Below are 20469 nucleotides of genomic sequence, written 5' to 3' on the forward strand. Positions count from 1 at the left end.
CTGGTTTCCCTGGACCTTCCTAATGGCATATTCTAAAGCAAAGTTGAAAAGGAGTGACATTAAAGCATCTCCTTGTTTTACACCATTCTGGAGAGAAAAATCATCAGACAAATATTTACCTATATGGAGTTTACCATACGTTTCGTTTAAACACATTTTAATCAGCCTAACTAGTTTCATGGGTAACCCAAATTCTATCAGACTATTGTACCACACTTCCCTTCTAAGTAGCTTTCTTGAAGTCTACGAATAGCTGATGTACTGTCTCATTGTACTCCCATATTTCCTCCAGTATCTGACAAATGCAAAAGTTCTGATATGTAGTTGATCTGCTAGTTGAAACCGATGTTGATGATCCCCAATAATTTCACCTATGACCTCTGAGTACTAATTTCATCAAAATTTGTTGAGTAGATTCAGAGATGAAACATGTGGAAATTCCAAATGATCTTCCCACAATGCACATATGTTATGTATAGTGTACAAAGAAGACATGAAAACATACAATGTAAAAAATAAATTACACCAATCAAGGAACTAAATAAACTGAACTTGGTTAACTTTCCAAACTCTAACAAATGGTTAGCCTGATCTTCAGCAAAATCAGATACTGTATTTTAATTTTAACTGTTCAGAGATGCATAGCATGGAATGCGCTGTACCTGTGTGCAAGACGCAATACGAAGAGCTCAAGAGAAGCGGATTGGAATAGGAGTTCTTGATCATCTCGGTTCAACTCCGCAAAACCTGGAATCTTATCAGCAAACATGCGGATCACATCTACAGACGTTGTGAGTAGGCTGTAGAACTGCTGAATCTTTTCTGCTTCACTCATTGGAGGTTCATTTGGTGTGGGTTCACGATACTGAGGGACAAGAAAGCAATGTTGAGGCACATCTCTTCAAGAGATTCTAATTAAAATTAGTGTTAACTCTAATGGTTACTTAATAGGACTCACTGAATATAATAAATGTTGAACTGAATTGAATTTATTTGCATTCCATAGATCCTAAGTAGGTTAATACCTCTGGATATAGAACAAGTCAAAATAATACCTACGGGTACAAGTAATTTTATCTTATTCTACATTATTCTCCATTTACATTGAGGTATTCATCTACAGAGTAGAAGGAATGAGCATGCAGATATTTCTTTAGCTCTGATTTAAAATGCTTAGTATCATTACTCAAGTTTTTGATACTTTGTGGGAGACTATTGTACACTTTTATGCCAGAAAAGTAGACTCCTTTTTGGTACAGTGATAAGTTTGATGAAGGTAGATGGAAGTTATATTTTTGTCTAGTAGTCATGTTATGTATATTGGAATTTAATTCAAATTTATTTTTGTTGTACACAACAAATAAGAGAAGCGATAGTATATATTGTGATTGAAGAGGTAGAATTTTTAATGGACTAAAATTGTTTCAGAAAATATTATTTATGTGGGTATAAGACATACTAACGTATAAACATTTTCAATTTAGACTACTTTTTGACATTTGCAACTTCTTCAAAACAATGAGAGAAGAAAAATTTAACTTGTTGTCATATGAAGGAATTAAAAACAGAAAACCTTTCGCATTCTAATATTTGTAAAAGTGATAATATGCAGACTGAATATGAAAAAGTTCTTATGAATAACAGGGGAACTAAGCAACCGAAGAATAAAATTGCTATGGTACCAGCTTACACAGAATGTTGCTCTTAACTGATTGAAATGAAACAGATCTCAGCCTACTGAAAACAAGCCACTTTCTGAAGTACCACAAAAGATTTTTGTTTCTTTAATTCTGTCTGCACTACATTGTAATTCTGCTTAATCAGTATACTTGAAAAAATCTAGGAATAACAGTTGTTTTGTACCTAATATTTTTGTATTTTTTTGTATCTTGGAGTATTATTTGATTTCTGTATTATTTATGTAATATCTGAGTAAGTAATATAATAATAATAATAATTCATACTACTTTTGCCTTTTCTAATCATATGGCATTTGCAGAGCCGTGATGCACCATAAGTGAACCGATGCAACTGGTCCCCCTGTGTACGATATAATCCGTTTTGAAACCTATGGTGTGTTTTGTATACTGAATGTGCATAATAACAAAATTTTTGTTGTGTTAATAGGCGTTTCCTAAGAGATGAAAAATTTTAACTTGTGTCCTTTTTATCGTGGGGGTGCAATATAACTGCATTTCCTAAGAGTGATCAAAGCGTAACAGACGATCAACAAAATGAAAATATCAGAAACAATCTAAGAATAATGAACTTTGTCACAATAATATAGCATTGTCAAAAAATACTGCAAATTTGAATGAAACACCTGGAAACAGGGCATAAAAAGTATCTGTTAATATGCCCATCATGTGTATGCATGAAACACCTCCTGAAGAGCTGAAAGGATTTTCATGACATTCGATACTAGAGAATTTTGACAAAATATGTAGGACATAAATTTTCATTTCGGTTGGATGAGATTAACGACCGTTCTGCATGAAAAACTGTGCACTGTGTACATTCACAATGTTCTTGTTTTGATGGTAAAAAGTCTCAGTTCTCTAGTTGTTTGGTGAGCTTTCGAGGGGTTATATGTATAGTAAAGACTATTAATTTTGCAATGTAGAACCATCTTAGTTGCCACATTTGCTCGATTTCTTCTTCTTCTTCTTCTTATTGATGATATTATTATTATTATTATTATTATTATTATTATATTGGGGCATGTGGTAGCATAGTTGGTTCAGGCACCATGCTACAAGCCGGAAGGTCGCAGGTTCAAGTCCCGATGAGGTCATTGGATTTTTTCAATTTACCTAATCCTTCCAGCCGCGCTGTGGCCCTGGGGTCGACTCAGCCTCTAACAGAAATGAGTACCAGGAATTAATTAAATAATTTTCCTGGGGAGTAAAGCGCAGCCAGCGTGTAAGGCTGACAACCTTACCACTATATTTGAGCCGACTGTCTAGATAATGTGGGACCCTCAATGTCTCACAACCCTATGGGCCTTCACGGCCTGTTACAGGGATAGCTTTACTTTACTTATTATTATATTAAAGACCTGGAAGTTCATCTGATTTTAAACTTTGTTTCCATACTCATATCAATTACATATCTTCTCAGTGTGTTAATTTGTTGGGTCTGATTCCCTTTCTCATCCATTGAATTTCTACACAGGAGTTGGGCAAAATAATGGAAACACGAAAGATACTGTACACACTTCTTTATTAATATGGCGTTGGACCACTTTTTGCTTATGATAAAGTGCAGTACTTCATGGAATGGACTTGCACAAGTTCTGAACATTCTCTACCAGAATTTTATGCCATTCTTCTTGAAAAATATCTTCAAGTTGACATACAGATGTTGGATATGGGAATCTGTTCCTCATTCCAGTCTCCATAACTGACCAGAGTGGTCTAATGATGTTCAGATCTGGTGATTGTGCTGGCTAAGGAAGATGCTGAAGTATACCTTCATGCTCTTCAAACTGTGACTGAACAGTTCCATCTGTGCGAATGGGGCACTGTCATTTTGCAAAACTGCATCACTGTTAGGAAACGTCTGGATCATGGGATTCACCTTATTGCCCAACCTGTCCATGTAATCCCTTGCAATAATTAGGCCTTGAGGGGTGACAATGGGACTAAAAGAGTACTGTACCACGATACTGCTGCCCAAATCACCACAGAACCTCCCATAATTCACTGTTGGAACCAGGCATTCCGGAATGTAGGCTTCCTTGGGTGTTCTCCAAACGTAAACCCTTCCTGATGTAAAGAGCAGCATGAAGGGAGACTCATCTGACCATATCACGATCGCATTTCCAGTTGTTTGATATCCAGGGTTTAATGGTCGTGACACAGCACCATCGTTTACGCATCTGAACATTACTTTCAGCAATCAGAGTTTGCAGCCCTACCGTGGATGTTGGCTTTGTGAAGCTTACTTCGGTGAGCTTTTGTGGGAACAAGGTCTTCAAGATGAATATTCAGTTATTCTATAACGTGTGTTGCAGTAGTACGACGATCTCTTTCTGTAATATCGATTTTCACCCACTGTTGCTCTTCGCTGATGTTCTCTTCCCACGATTCACATATACCAACATAACCTTAGAAACTGTCGTTCTCGATATATTAACACGAGTAACATGTCAGTTTTTGTCACAGATGCTCCAGCTAAACGCGCACAAACGATCTGTCCTCTTTCAAAATTGGACAAGTTTCCCATTTTCCGATTATTTCACACGGACTGTTGTTGGTCAACACGATCGATCACGCATTTCGGAGTGTAAACAAACTGAATTGCAACAGGTTCGCCAACCGAAGTTCTTTCAGTGTAGCCAACACAAATTCTATTCCTCAATTTCTTAGTGTTTCCATTATATTAAAGTTATCCCTGCAGCAGGCCGTCAAGACCCATAGGATTGTGAGATGTCGAGGCTCCCACATTTTCTCTAGACAGCCGGCTCACGGATGGCGATAAGGTTGCGAGCCTTACGCGCCGGATATTATATTAAAAGTAAAGCTGTAACAGGCCGTGAAGGCCCATAAGGTTGTGAGACATTGAGGGTCCCGCATAATGTAGACAATCGGCTCAAAAATGGCGGTAAGGTTGTCAGCCTTACGCGCCGGTCGCGCTTTACTTCCCAGGAAAATTATTTAATTAATTCCTGATACTCATTTCTGTTAGAGGCTGAGTCGACCCCAGGGCCATAATGCGGCTGGAAGGATTAGGTAAATTGAAAAAAAAAATCCAATGACGTCATAGGGACTTGAAACCGCGACCTTCCGGCTTGTAGCATAGTGCCTCAACCAACTACGCTACCGTATATATATTATATATTTGACCCTAGTTGGATGTAAGTTTGAGTAAGTCTCCATGTTTTTAATTCTATAACGTCTATTTATGCAGAAAAAAAAAGACACATCCTGAAGAATTTTGCAGCCCTTTGGTTTAATCAGTTTTTCTTCCATGTCCGTTACAGCCGTGAATAAGTTTCAAAGAAATTATTATTGCACCTGCTACGTAGGAGGTATCAATTTGATGTACGTTTCCTAATTCAATTTATCTCGGATCCAGATTCTGTAGTTCCTTTCTGGAAACTGTTGGTCTTCGAGTTCTTCCCCGGTATATCAGAGACTTCTCTTGTTCAATATTAGGGCTTCAAGCAAAAACTGTTCTTCCGCTATATACGCTGCGGCTGCTAATTTTGTCTGAAGGGCAACTGGTTTATTTGAAAGAAAAACTGTTTCTATTTATCATATTTTATAATGGTAGTTTTTAATTATTCAGATACTAATCTTATGCAGTATGAATGTATGTATATATACGAGTATTTTTGGTTTTCCGCGTAATGATTGGCGTGAATATTCATCCTGAAATTTTGTTATTGTTGCCTTGGTTCATCTAATTTTTGTGGGCATATGTTGATTCTGTTACCTTCTTTTTCTCTTGATTACTGTATAATGGTCTTTGGGCTGTTGAATAAGCAAGTAAAAAATAAAGAATTGAAGTACGTTACTGTTATGAATGCCTTTTTTTTAATTAATGTCTGTTTACATCTTCTGTTGAGTTGCAATATTATTTTGGCAGTGCTTACTTGTAAATGACACTTTAACTATTTTCAGGTGCTCTAACAAGGTAACTATTATTATTATTATTATTGTCGTTGTTGTAATATGCAGTATTACGCTGGCTTTTGAGTTCAGCACGTAAATAAACAAAGAACTGAGCCGAATTGAATTATATCAATGTTTAAATTTGACAATCAGCCGACTAATGACTAACACGTTCTGCTAACAGCGAAAGAATTAATGAAATGAGAGGAGAACCACACCTGGCTGTAGTCGAGATTGGCGAGATCAGGGGTTGTATCCACGTGGGCCCGAACCAGGGCTGTGATGAGAGAGACAGGAGGACTGGGTGGAGATTCTTGAGGCGACTTGGGTTTCGAGGGGAGCCTTCCCCTGCGTCCCTTCAGAGAATCAGTGCGTACTACTTCCTTGACCATGCCCACAGCGAGGCACTTCTGGAAGCGGCAGAACTGACAACGGTTTCGCCGTCTCTTGTCCACCGGGCACGCTTTGTCGGCAAGACACACGTATTTGGACCCCTTCTGCACGGTCCTCTTGAAGAATCCCTTGCACCCCTCACAGGTCCGCACTCCGTAGTGTTGACAGGCGGCAGTGTCTCCGCATACGGCACAGAGCTGTGACGGAGACTGGGGTGCAGGCCCACCGCTGGTCCGGGGTACTGCGCCCCCCGTGCTGGGGGCCGTGGCTGTTGCTGGCGTTGAGGGAGGGGCTGTGACTGTAGGGGTCATTACGTCGCTGAGTCCACCGCAGCCGGGGGAAGACGACGCCGATGATGAAGCTGAAGGGGCGGGTCCTCCCGAGGATACCGCCCCCAGTCGAAGTTTCGGGGACTCGCTGCTGCTGCAATAATAAAAAGCAAGTTGTATGGGTCCATGGACGGGATATCAGTAGACTTAAGGCTCCCACACACAGACGCGATACTCAGCTCGGTACGGTACGGGACGATATCTAATTACATTGCGGTAAATGGAGGTCCGCACACTGGCGCGGTACTCCGAGGAACGCGATATTATCGCAGTCGGTATATCGCCTCGGTATTTCGGTCTACCGAGCGCACTCGGTAGACCGCTCGGTATCGCAGCGGTAAATACTCATGGATCCGTCTTTGGAGGAAGTTTTGCTTTTAGCTGTCGCTCTTGATGAAGACGAAGGTGAATCCCGGCAAGTATTTTACTGAACACTAAATCTGCGTAGTTCTTTTCCTCCACATATTCAGTATGCCATATATATGTACAAATATTTACAATTCCATAACGAGTCTCTAATTAAGTATGTATAAGTGGTTGCTATGTGTGTTCGTATTTAGGCGAAAGAGACGAATCACTTGGGTTCATGATATAAACTTGTCAAGAGAGGAACTAAGGGAGTTTTATACATTGATACCTCAACTCCTGAAGGACGAAAAACGGTTCTACATATATTTCAGGATGAAAATTGACAGGTTTGATGAAATCCTGAGAGCCATCGGGCAAGAAGGTATCACTAAACAATACACCAATTGTCGGAGGCCTATTCTTGCCATTAAGTGGAGGATTTTTTTTTGAGACCTATAGAACTGAAAGGAGGAAATATAAAACACACTGTACCAGCAGCGTGTTTGCTTCATAATTTTCTACGTCTCAAAAACTGTGATGAAAAGTACAGGGAAGAACTGCTACGAGTGGAGCCACTGGAAGGAGAAATGTTCCCTATCCAGCCTTTACGTCTCCCAAGGGCGGCAAACGTTAGCTACGCCATTAGAGAGCGGGTTGTTGCGTACTTCAACTAGATGACTGCCCCTGGAATTCATGTTAGTGAACGGAACTGGTGCATAGCCTACACTAAGAATGCCCACAGTTACTGTATACTTAACCCTATATAAATATATACAGATTTTTCTACTTGCTGTCTCTGTTCATTGTTAACAGCCAATTCCTTCCACTTTCTATCCTTAGCACGTGAATCCTTGTACATCGGACGATGAGTATCGTACAATAAAGCATTTTCTTTGACGAACTCTATTATTTGTTCCATTTGGTTACCCATGTCTATTCACTTACGTATAGATACTGATTGAGTGTGAGTCATGGCCAGCTGGTTATCGGGTGTCAAAGATTCCCGAGTTCCCGAGTGTCGCGGCTGTGTGCGCGGTCCACTCGGTAAACAGCCGCTCTCGTCCCGAGTGCAATATCGTCCCGAATCGTATCGCGTCTGTGTGTGGGAGCCTTTACTCTTGAGTGATAGACACATGCTGGTCAAAGCGGTTTAGAACCCGGGCTTAAATGCACTGATTTTGAAGTTCGTGCTGCGGTTTGTTCATATTTTGGCTAGGTATTGATACTTTGCGTGATAACATGGTATTGTGCCAGTCTAGTCTTCCGGCGGTTTGGAAACACTGCCGTCCGCAGCAACTGGCAGAAAATCTAGTTATCAGAATGAATAATTCTGTGAGATATTTTCCAAAGAAGGCATTATTTATATTAAGTCTGTATCTAGAACTGTAAAATGTTGATCTGTGTGGTCATATTTAGACCAAAATTCAATCTGCTGGGAAATTTTAGTAGAATCTAATCACTTAAATGGAATACTCGTACATACGTATGCTTTGCAAGCGCCTTATTTGCGACTGTACATACTTCATTTCCCTTAATGTTTAATTCTTGCAGGTAAACCTCTACTGTTGCAAACATCAGTCACAGCAGATGTAATTTGTACTTATTGTCCCATATCAATCTTCTCGCATTTCGTTAAATTTACATCATATCGATGATTCAAACCGAATTTATGGATCTTAATTTGATCTATATATTGCATTATGTAAACGTTTCTGCATGATCAGTTCTTTCCGAGAAAATTAAAATAGCTGGATTTCAGAGTAATGTGAAGTAGGCAAGTAATTTACATTTAAATTGCAATTCCAGTGATATTAATTATTGAACTGTTTGGACTCTGTGTTTAAGGTCGTGGATTCTATTCTTCGCCAGGGGCAGAGATTTCTCTCTACGCCACCGCGTCCAGACCGGCGCTGCGACATCCATCTTCCTATCCAGTGAACTCCTGGGGAATTTTCTTCGGGGACTAAGTAGCTGAGCCGTGAAGGTGGTTACTCGCTTTAAACTAGCGCCAAGATTAAGATGATTCAAAATTTGCTTAAACTTCCCATACATTTTCATTGCCTGTCGCTCAATCAAGCACAGGGACAACTTAACATTTGTGTGTTCGCTTTATTAATAACAAAAGTATTTGTCTGTCTCTCCGTTATCCCTCCCTTCAGCACATCCACCAACCTGCTCGTATATTCAGCCAAATATCTATGTGCAGTTTCGTAAATTAAAAAAATTATGCTAGCTGTACATTCAGATTCTTGGACAGATTGTGCTCAGTGAGGATTACATATGTAATCTCAGCAGACTACACTTGTCTCAGCTGCGATTCACAGCTTTCAAAATTAGTAATACTTTAAATAGAGTTGTATGCTTGTTATTTTCTTTATTGCTAGTGGGGTTGGACTAAGTCCCTTGTACTGCGTCCACTTCTGGCCTATTGTACCAGCCCCAGATGACAGGTGAGAGCGATTGTGGAGCAGTTGTTGGAATGAAGATAGGCAGGGGAAACCGAAGTATTCAGAGAAAACCTGCCCCAGCGCCACTTTGTCCACCACAAATCCCACTTGACCAGATCCTGGACTGAACCCGGGCCGCCGCGTGTATACTTGTTGATAAAACTATTATTGTCAAGCTATATATATCTGTTCACCTATGCATTCACCTAGCCGTCTGCGCGCCAGTCTACCTACCTACCTACCTACCTACTTACCTATCTCTCTGTCCGCTTGTCTCTTTAGCTATCTATCCGTCCATAAATCTATCATCCTGCTCATCTATCGTCCATCCATTCACCTATAAATTTATTTCTCTCATGCATACTACATGCCCAGCCATTCTTGTCCTCTTTCGTTTGATCACCTTACTAACCTTTGGTAAAGGTAAAGTTGTCCCTGTGCTTAACTAATTAAGCACTGCGCCATGAAGGCGTATGGGGGAGTGGATGTATAGGCCCAGGTATTATTGACCTCGGCACTATTTGGAGGTGAGTGGCTAGCTTCACGCCCCAGTCGTTTTACCGCCGCGGAAAGAGCCCCAATTCCCATTGAATAGGAGGCTGGATGGGCCCCAGAGACGGTCTGGACGACTTGGAGAAGTGAAAATTCTTTCCCCCACCGGGACTCGAACTCCGAGCCCTTGTTCATCCAGCCCGTAGCCAGTCGCTATACCGACTGAGCTATCCCGACTCCCAATAATATTCGGTAAAGAGTACAATATATGAAACTCATAACGCAACTGTCTCTGTTGGGCACTGTATCTTCCCTCACGCATCCAAATATTCGCTTAGGCACCCGTTAACCTACTTAATCTAAGTGTTTGCCTTACTGCAAGAAACCAAGCTTCACGCAGATACAAAACAGGCAAAATTAGGCCTACTGATTCTTATATTTTAATTTTCAGGTGTTTAAATTGGAGACGGGGAGATGGAAGATTTTGAGCGGTATAGTACGTAGCATGCATTTCATTCGTACTTCAGATAATTTTGATTCGTTAGTACCTTCCCTAAATACGTTTCTTTTTCAACTTCCGGAACCAGTTGTTTCCTACATTACGACCTTGTCCTGCGTTCTTGTGACAAGATAATCACCTATAGACACACTTAGTCTTCTCTGACTTTACTTCTGAGACAAACTTCCTTCGTAGTGTATAACAATATTTTCTATGCTCGCCCAGGGCCCAGTCATCCTGCTTATCGTCGTCTTTTTCAGTACCGCCAAGCAAATTCTCGGACAGCTCCTCAAATTAGGCTACTCTCGGTTTTCCGTGTCAATATCGATTCATAATTTACCATTCATTCTACCAAAAAAGTAGCTCGAGTGGTAATGCTTCTGACTTGCATTCTGGTGCTATCCGGTTAGAATCTCGGCCGGGTAGACTTCCCTGTGTTTTTTCGTGGATTTCTTCAGTTTCTCTAAGAAAATACCGGGACAGGAGGTCTATCCGCAATTATATCACGATCGCTTCCTTCCACATTCAGCCGAATTCATTAATCACTCATTCGATGCTGCCAGTGACCTTAAATACATTATAGATAAGCAAACAAAATAAGCAAACTCCGTGCCTTTAGTCCGCAAGCGAACTATGCCGACGGAGAGACCGTCGCTTGTCGACGAAATTACTGCCAACTTTAGCGGGTAGAGGGTGTCGCGTGGTCAGCGCAACGAATCCCCACGGCCGTTAATTTCGGTTTTCTAGACCGGAGCCGCTACTTTTTCCAATCAAGTAGCTTCTCAATTATCCTCACGCGGCTGATTGGACCCCATTCCAGACCTACTACTTCTCAGAAAATCTGGTAGCACCGGGAATCGAACCCGGACCTCTAGATCTGTAGCCAGGAACTCTTACAACTAGCCTACATATGAAATCAATTATCTTGCATTAAGCGCTGTATAGTTGTGTAATGTGAGGACCTGACAGCAATGCAGTGCATTTCATTGTGGTATTTAAAAGTCGCCCGTTAGATTAACGTGGACAGGAAGCTGATATGTTCCACCTAATTCCAGTTCCTATTAATTTTCTTGATTCTTTCTTGTGGTGTTTTCTGGAAGGAGGTGAACGCTATATTCTATAGGAGTTAAAGAGTATTGTACTTAAAACGAGTTTTTCAAAATTGCCTTACCTAGTGGACTCGGAGCGCTGCAACGGTAAGGACGCCCTCCTCTGCCTCGGACTCAGCGTCGTGGTCACGTGCAGTTCCGACGTGCTAGGAAAGTGGGGTAGCGAGTATGTGTCTTGAGGGAGTGGTGTGGGCTCGAAGCCAGGGCTCTGTTGCGGCTGCGGTGGGAAATAGGGTGAGTAAGGGGCCGGTTGCGGAGGGGTTGGCTGGAAGTCATAGGGTGATGGTGCTGGTGTAGAGACCACAGCGGGGTGGTGGTGGTGATGGTGGTTATTATAGGGGGTGGGTACATTGTAACACTCTTCATCCATCTTGTAACCCTGCTGATGAGACGTGCTGGCGAGTTCTGTTGGTCGGGTGTAGCGGGGAGAATATGTTTCCTGGAAGCTGGGAAGAGGGGCTCCAGGTCCTACGGGGCTCAGGGGGCCCGCACAACCACCGGGAGATTCGTGATGAGGCGGGGGCGGTTCTTGGTGGAATACTACGTCCGGAAATGGATCGAGCTCCTCTGTAAGGGCTCCTGTGTCTTCAGAAAACGGTGCGGACAGCAGGTCGGCGAAGCTGCTTGGTCCGAATGGGGACTGCAACAAAAAATAAAAAACACAATGCTTGCAGATGGGTTAGGGAAACAGACTCTCGCTATAATCCTGAGCTTTATCGTCAGCTAGCTCAGATCAATTTATATCGTCACAATACATCCATAAAATCAACATTACCCTCCAATCTGCGCCTTGCATTTCGAAGCAGCATTTTTGCAAAATATTTATGCAGTGTTGTATCTGTCTTTCAGCCATTGACATGACCCTGAACTGCAAAAAAGGAACGCATTGCTTGCATTCGGTCTGAAAATGGCAGATTCACTTAACACGATTGGTCTGTATAAAATAATTTGTCACCAAGTTTTAGGTACAATCAACTCAGTCAAATTCACTTTACCTGAATATTCTTCCATTTGATCCATTTTAATATTCTCATCCCATCCTCATCTTGGCCTTAAAAATATCTTCTTTCCATAATATTTTCCCATCATAACAAAGTCAGTAGAAAGTCCGTCGAGTGTAACAATTTGTAGGTCACTTCTTTATCACATCTGCCTTACATGTTTCGGTTTAAATACAACCGTCATCAGAGGCACATAGTACAATCATGAAAACACTGTTGTTGTTTAAGATGTACACAGTTATGTTTGCTGCGTGGACGCTGCTACAATATGTCGACGTGTAAAAGCACAACACTTGCTAGGATTGTTGAATGCACTACCAATTCTCACATTCCGTCCGAAACGTTTCGGACGGAATGTGAGAATTGGTAGTGCATTCAACAATCCTAGCAAGTGTTGTGCTTTTACACGTCGACATATTGTAGCAGCGTCCACGCAGCAAACATAACTGTGTACATCTTAAACAACAACAGTGTTTTCATGATTGTACTATGTGCCTCTGATGACGGTTGTATTTAAACCGAAACATGTAAGGCAGATGTGATAAAGAAGTGACCTACAAATTGTTACACTCGACGGACTTTCTATTGACTTTGTGATTGATAGTGTAACGGACCAAAAATGAAACAATTCCCATCATAATTTTAACAGCTTTTCCATTATAGCTGTAACATTACTATAGTCTACACGGCACGAGTGAAAATTTAACCGTAGTTAGTAAATGCAGCCTTAGGACGCTAATGCAAATCTTAACCCAATATACCCTGTATGTTTCCTATTCGGAAACCCCCTTATTATGTGATGTTAATTTGATATAATTATGCAAATAATGTAACGCATTTTATTAACGCGTTGCGAGGCAGCATCTCTGTAAACACGGTACATTACGCAACAATACGAGAGGCTGTGTTTTATATGTCGTCTGCGCCAAGCAACAGTAGGAACGGGGTTGTACGTGACCAGTTGCTAAGTTACGCAACAGTTATTACAATAGAACTGTGATTTCTATGTGATCCGTGCCGCGGCTCTATAACGAGATTCCAGGAGGGCGCCCTGGCGTCGAATACCTCCACCGTGACCCTGCGACTCGTAGGAAGCGACGAAAAGGAAAGTCTCAGATCTGAGACAGTAAAATATGGTCTCGAGTTCCAAGAGACTCGGACCCGAGAAAGACTGCGCTGCCAAAGACCAGCAGCATGTACTAAAGACAGACCCGTCCTCTCGTCGGAGAGGGAACCCCCACAAAACAAGACCGTAAGTGTCAAACAGTAATAAATATCTGGTCATAAGTCCCAGATGGGGCTCGACACCAAGACTTACTGACTGACTGACCGTCAGTCTCAATGTGATTGACTTTTCTGACCAAGGCAGTGACAGTGACAGAGTTCTGAATTCTGAGTTCTGGGTGGAAGATAGCCACAAGAAAGTTCGTCGTGTCAAGACCTTGTGTGAACAGAGGAGCTTATTCATGCGTAATACTTGGAGTGTGTGATTCAGTGAGACTGTTATAATTCCTGCGTTTTAATTGCGCTACCAGGAGACAACTTGTGTGTGTGTGTAACAGTGAATTATAAAGTGCAGAAATAGCGATAGCTCTATAATTACATGTAATTACTGGCGGTGTGTATAAGGAGTAAATAAACCCGTTCATCCATTCTCGCACCTGCGTTATTAGTCACTAATACACGTGACAAAAACATCACAAGAAACAAGCAACTGCTGCATTAGTGTCACAGAATTTAAACATCGAAACTGCTAAAACGCAAAACTGCAGTTCTCTTTTCCAAGTGAATTGTTGAATTTCAAAATAAAATATAGGGAGTCTAATTACGGAATAGGGCTTTGCATTAACTACTGTCGCCGATCATTGAGAGCCAGAAATACAATTCCGATGCATTGCCCGCTGTAACACGTGACACATATCCGCCCATAAAAACGCAATTAATAACTAATTTAATAGAGTCAATCAGATCTTGAAATTTCAGTATAGGCATATAATGTTGAAAAAATCCTGCACCTTCCTTCTATACGAGTCACAAATAATTTGATCCTAGATATCTAAATATCACAAATTGTTGATGTAGGTCCAACACCAAACTGCACACAATTTCTCTCACTCCCTGGCTAGGCTATATATAGTTATGTAAGCCTGAGACTTGTCATTTTCATTGCTCAGTGTTAGGTCACCATAGCAACGAACTGTCAAGCGTTAACAAATTGCATGAAAGTAAAGTAAAGTATGTAGAAGGTTACGAACGAGGGAGCAGTCTGTACTGTGAATATTAATAATATTTTTTTATGGCCATATATGAAGTGTAGTAGACTATACAAAGGAGATTGTTTACAATTGAATATTTGTGCTTGTTATTCGTGGGAAATGGTGTTAAACATCAGCCTCTGCGCATCGTTTGATAAAGTGTAGGAGTGGAAAGGAATGCGGGAGTAAGCAGAAGAAGTTAAGGATGATGTACAGAAGACATTAGCTCTGTTGTCTTGAGGATACCGAAGTATTTGAAGAGAAAAACTAGCCCCAGAACTGCTTCGTGAAGCAAAACTCTAATATGCACATCCGGAAACCGAACTCAGCATTGGAGGGAACCAAGTGTTCCAGCCACTCACTGAGAGTCTGCCCTAGAGAATTGTAGTCGAGGGGTCACAGAAACTTTATGTGGAGGAGTATAAGAACATACAGATTTTAAATACATAGAATACGTAGAATCAAGAAGAAATAAAAACTGACAGCGAAAATGTAATCCAGATTTTTGTATATGGGCACGTTATTGGTATACGTTCTGATTTTAACACCAGGCAAGAGACGGGATAGCGACTGACTACGGATTGGACAACTGAGAGGTTGGAGTTCGAGTCCCGGTAGTGTCAAGAACTTTCTCTTCTCCGCAACATCCAGACCGGCTCTGGAGTCCACCCAACCTCCTATCTGATGGGTATGTGGCTCTCTATATTCACTCCCCCATATGTCTTCATGGCGTAGTGCTTAATTAGTTAAGCACAGGGATAATTTTACGTTAACTTAACATCAGGCAAGCATTGTAATCAACATAAAATCGTTCTTTGTTAAGCACTTGTGACTGGCGACATCACGCATTCTTCAAGCCATTAATTATATTTCTATATAGGATGATCATTGTTAGGAGCAGAATTAGCCCCACTCTCTGAGTGTAAGAGATGTCTTTCGTAGGACAGACGCGGTTAATATTTATCGCTGAAGAATTTCTCGTGTCGAACAGCTATACCCAACCCGACCAGTGCCCCTCTAGCATAAGCAGACAAGAACCACTTCACCAATCCTCTGACATCATCACTGGGAAACTTGTTTTAATTTTCTACATACAACTTTTTCTTTTCGTCGAAAAGACGCAGTATGGCTTTCTGGCTATGGTTTACAATATAATGATTTCTTAATAGCGAGATTTGTTGTACTGTATTGTCGAACATAACTAATCAGAAATCAGTCGTTTCTAATTAAGAAGTCCGAGGGTTATTGAGAATTACGTATGCGCATATGCAAATAGCAATCAAGCTGTCAGAATATTCTAATTCAATGTTTTTCAACCAGTTCTAAAATTTCATCTCTACCTCACGAGATACAAGTGCATAATCCTTAATTGCTATGTTGAGAGTGGACAGTTCTGTTGTTCGTTGTTTTTAATATCACACAAAAATCTTAATTACATAGGTAAGTCAATAAGTAAGTTACAAATGGATATATAACTTAAACAAATTAGTACTGATTTGAAAAAATGCTTTTATTTCTCAATATAATCTCCCTGTACATTGAGGCATTTGTCCCATCCTTTCACAAGCCCCTGAAAACCAGCAACGTAAAATTCTTTGGGCTAATGTCGGAACCAGACGGTGATTTCCCTTTCTACAGCTTCATGGTCGGGAAAATGTTCAGCCGAGAGATGATGTTTAAGAGGACCGAACAAATAGAAGTCGCTTGGAGCAAGATCGAGGCTATACGGAGGATGCTCGAGGACTTCCCACTTGAAATTTCGCAGCGTCTCATTTGTCTTGTTGGCAGTATGGGGACGCGCGTTGTCAAGCAAGACGCCTCTAGTAAGGAGTGATGGTCGCTTCCGTTGAATGGCCTTACGAAGTTTCCTGAGGATGTTACAGTAGGAGTCGGCAGGACTCCTCACCAAAGGCGTGTTGCTCTTGCATGTCAACGCGCGTCCCCATACTGCCAACAAGACAAATGAGACGCTGCGAAATTTCAAGTGGGAAGTCCTCGAGCATCCTCCGTATAGCCTCGATCTTGCTCCAAGCGACTTCCATTTGTTCGGTCCTCTTAAACATCATCTCTCGGCTGAACATTTTCCCGACCATGAAGCTGTAGAAAGGGAAGTCACCGCCTGGTTCCGACATCAGCCCAAAGAATTTTACGCTGCTGGTTTTCAGGGACTTGTGAAAAGATGGGACAAGTGCCTTAATGTACAGGGAGATTATGTTGAGGAAAAAAAGCGTTTTTCAAATCAGTACTTTTATTTTTTAAGTTATATATCCATTTGTAACTTACTTATTAACTTACCCTGGTATATACTAGCATAAAGCCTGTTGAAGTTTAAAAAAGAATTACCAAAAAAACAAATTTCGTCAAAAACACATAATCTCAATAACTTCAAAATTTTTGGGACATGTTGTTACATATAAAATTAAACCAGCAAATTTGATAGAGTAACAATATACACTAAGAACTTTGCCATCTAGAGGAAATGTTTTCAGTAAAGGTTCAGAGCATCATAATGGACATTCACAACTGAACAAAAAATATAAGGTTAGATATCTTTTAGTCACGACTTGATCAACTATAGCAGCCGGTGTCTGAATTATTTGGCCCTCAAATATAAAAAAGGACAGAGGTACTTCATTAATTTCACTAATAGCTGTTATTTTGATATTCCGCCATACATTCCATTTTTCTAAGTGAACATTTTATAACATTCCCTTCTATGAATACATAATTCCGAGTGATTTCATCTGTACAAATAGACGAAAGCTTCTGAAATTCCCATCTCAATCTACAATGCTCACATACAACCCCTTCATTGATCCACTACATATTAAAACACTATTTCATTGATTATGCACATTATCAACAATGGAAATTTATTTTCGGGAAAGGTGGAGACAGCGATACACACTTAAGCATGGGTACCCCTCGCTGCCGCCTGGTGGTCATATCCGTAACTAAAAAAAAGGACTTCGTAAAGAGGAAGTGAAAGCAGACTTGCAGTACTTAGGCTCTTATGTATGCTTTTGAGAATTGTAAATAGACAGGTTTAGATTTCTTGAAATATAATTATATTTTCAGACCAAATATTTGAACTGTGAAATAAATATGGATAATACCGGTTCTCAGAAAACGTACTACTGCTTTACAGATCTGTGAATCATAAAGGACTGAGGAACACTGACCTAAGTGATTGACGGAAAAAGATATGGTAATTTATGTTATTATCTTGTCTGGTCAAAGAATGAATACAGGCCAAATTAGCCACGGTTGTACCCAGTTCCTCTAGAGGAAAGGCATGATAGGTCCTGGCAAAATACAACTGGAAGTCGTGATCCAATTGTTGGTATACCTTCTTTATGATATGGGAAATATATGAAATGATCCAGGCCCGAGGGTCTTCTATTATGAATGGTGGCGTAATCTTGTCCATTCCCCCCAAGAAAACTGTGAAGCAGTACCTCAAATTGGACCAAGGACGCCAATTTAAATTCCAAATTTATCGCGTTCAATTATCCTCAAACCTATAATTATTTAAATTATATATGCAGTTGATAACGCTATTAAATAAAAGCAATAGACAATAAAAGACTTCACCTATTCATCTCACACGTATTTAGATTCACAATACTTTCCTACAATTCAACTGGCACAGAATTGTAAAGTAACTGGAGAAACGACATCGATAGAACTAAACAATAAACTAGTATAATCATTCTCTGCCAATTTCATGTAAACAAATGAAGTACATGTTAATTTGGCACATCAGATTAGGATTACCAATGCATCCTCAGGTTTCAGTACGGATTCTTCTTCTATTTTATTCCCCATAAGTTCTGAGAGTTGTAAAACCCATGTATTCAGAACTTAAACTAGTTTCCCAAGACCTCTCACAGCATCATGCATCACCTTTTTCCTCAGAAAACACTTGCATATCTAACTGTAGTCTAATGGTATTTTATGGACCCTATCTTCTTGTTACCCTTCAACATGCTGTTTCAAGTTCGACTGATAATTTCCATGTCGTCAGATGCTTTTTTTTTAAGACGAAACATCCTATGATATATTTTGTGTCTAAACTACAAGGAGCAGTGTCCTTAAGGAACTAATGTTCTCAAAGCTGGTCAAGAAATGTTCTGCCTTTTATGGACTAGGTAGTTTCTTTACCACGTTCACGAGAGATCGTCCCAGGACTCTATCCAAAGCCAGTTGGTTTCAATCCAACATCCTATTGCATCTTATGTCTTTGAATGTAGTTCCCAGTAGCAGCCAGTGACCATAAACATGAATCTTTTACTTACGCGTAACTAAGTCTATTTAATTTTTGACATTTCACGGTAGTTATACAAAAATGTTAGATCACTTCAGAGGTATGGAGTGTGAAACTGGACATCGTAAGACGTTTATGGAATGCCAGTCGGAAATAATAAGAAGGGAAGCGGTCGTGGCTAATTTAATACACTTCATCTGGCGAAGGTGACGAAAAGTATGAACCATATTAGGCAGAGATTCGAATCCAATACCCTAGAAATACGAAAAAGTGAGAAAACTTTCACTGCTCTGCGCAATTGGAATAAGAATATTATAGCCCGAAATATACAAAAAGACAAAAAATTTTAGTTCTGTTTCGTATCGGTGTAGACTGAAGACTGATTATAATATAGTAAGTTAGATTTGCCTACATTAAGATAAGTAGAAAATTAAGGAAATTGCATTACTAATGATTAGAATTCATACTTATACTTGGGAAATTCGCCGTAATCCTCCCAGGCTGGGGCCGACTATATTATCTGAGATTTGAATTCTTCCAAAATTAATTTAATTACAGAACATCAAGAAGTCTGGATCACTTCTGCTACATATCTCCCAGATCACAATTCATAATCGCCCTGTCGATTAACATTCAACACTCAAAGTAGCCGATACACAGTCGTTAAATATGCAAATCACAATAAAAGTGAAGATTTTGACTGCAACACATTGATGGAGATAAAATCATCCACTGTAACTGTCCGATATTCTAAACTGTTACAAATTCTTGACGAAATAAGAAAAGAATATCTCACGTGGTCATGTGGGTCCCTTTTCTCATCCACAGCCTAAAAGTTGACTGGGGAGCCGGTATAGCGCAGTCGGTATAACGACAGGCTACGGGCTGGACGACTGAGGGGGCGAGTTCTGGACCCGGTAGGGTCAAGAATTTTCTCTCCGCCACGTCGTCCAGACCGGCTCTGGGGCCCACGCAGCCTCCTCTCCAATTATTACTCTTTCTTTGGAGTAAAGCGGCAGGGGCTTGAAGCTGACCACTCACCTCCAACCAGTGCCGAGATCAAGAAAATGTGGATCTTAAAAACCACTCCCCCATACGCCTTCATTGCGTAGTGCTTAACTAATTACACAGGGAAAACTTTACGTTTTTACCTTAAATTTCATGCCCACAAACACTTCATCTTACTGAAGAATTTTAGTAAGATTACACACTCAAAATAAGATGATAATTTTTCCAGAAATATTCTGAAATAGTTAAGGAATCACTGATGTATTCATTTGGCTAAATTCTTACTAGCATGACTAACATTAAAACTTTAATCTTTAGGAATGCCATAGAAATACTTCCTCGTCGATACTCGTACACGGATTTCATTTTAATGGACATGCTGCCTGAAACTAAACAAATATTTGGAACTCACTCTCGTAACAGTATTAAGGACGCCCATACTTAAAGTTGCCGGTCACGGTAGCCGAGCGGTCTAAGGCATGTACTGTCTGCGCTCGCTTGGAAACCGGGATCGTGGGTTCGAATCTCACTCAGATCATGGATGTTTAGTTTGTGTGTGTGCGTTTTTCTGTGTTTGTGTACAGGTAGAGGCATTGCGAGGCCTTGCGACGAGCTGATCACCCGCCCAAGGAGTCCTACCGAATGTGTAAGATCTAGAAAAACCGAAGTGAACGGAGAAGTTCATGGAGGTAGGCCTAGGCCC

General features: G+C 40.6%; 1 protein-coding gene across 5 annotated transcripts in view; it reads right to left on the minus strand.

Moving 5' to 3' along the window:
• The window catches only part of LOC111861330 (probable nuclear hormone receptor HR38), an 87528-nt gene that overhangs the window by 9580 nt on the left and 57479 nt on the right, over window positions 1-20469 (minus strand). For all 5 annotated transcript variants that reach the window (XM_023845801.2, XM_023845802.1, XM_033750277.1 and 2 more), the window contains 3 exons: window positions 11298-11875; window positions 5837-6434; window positions 663-865 (listed from right to left, as the gene is read on the minus strand). In XM_023845801.2, the coding sequence (XP_023701569.1) occupies window positions 663-865; window positions 5837-6434; window positions 11298-11875 (1379 nt within the window). The remainder of the gene's footprint in view (window positions 1-662; window positions 866-5836; window positions 6435-11297; window positions 11876-20469) is intronic.

The sequence above is a fragment of the Cryptotermes secundus genome, unplaced genomic scaffold (genome assembly GCF_002891405.2).
Source record: "Cryptotermes secundus unplaced genomic scaffold, Csec_1.0 scaffold230, whole genome shotgun sequence".
Taxonomy (NCBI): domain Eukaryota; kingdom Metazoa; phylum Arthropoda; class Insecta; order Blattodea; family Kalotermitidae; genus Cryptotermes; species Cryptotermes secundus.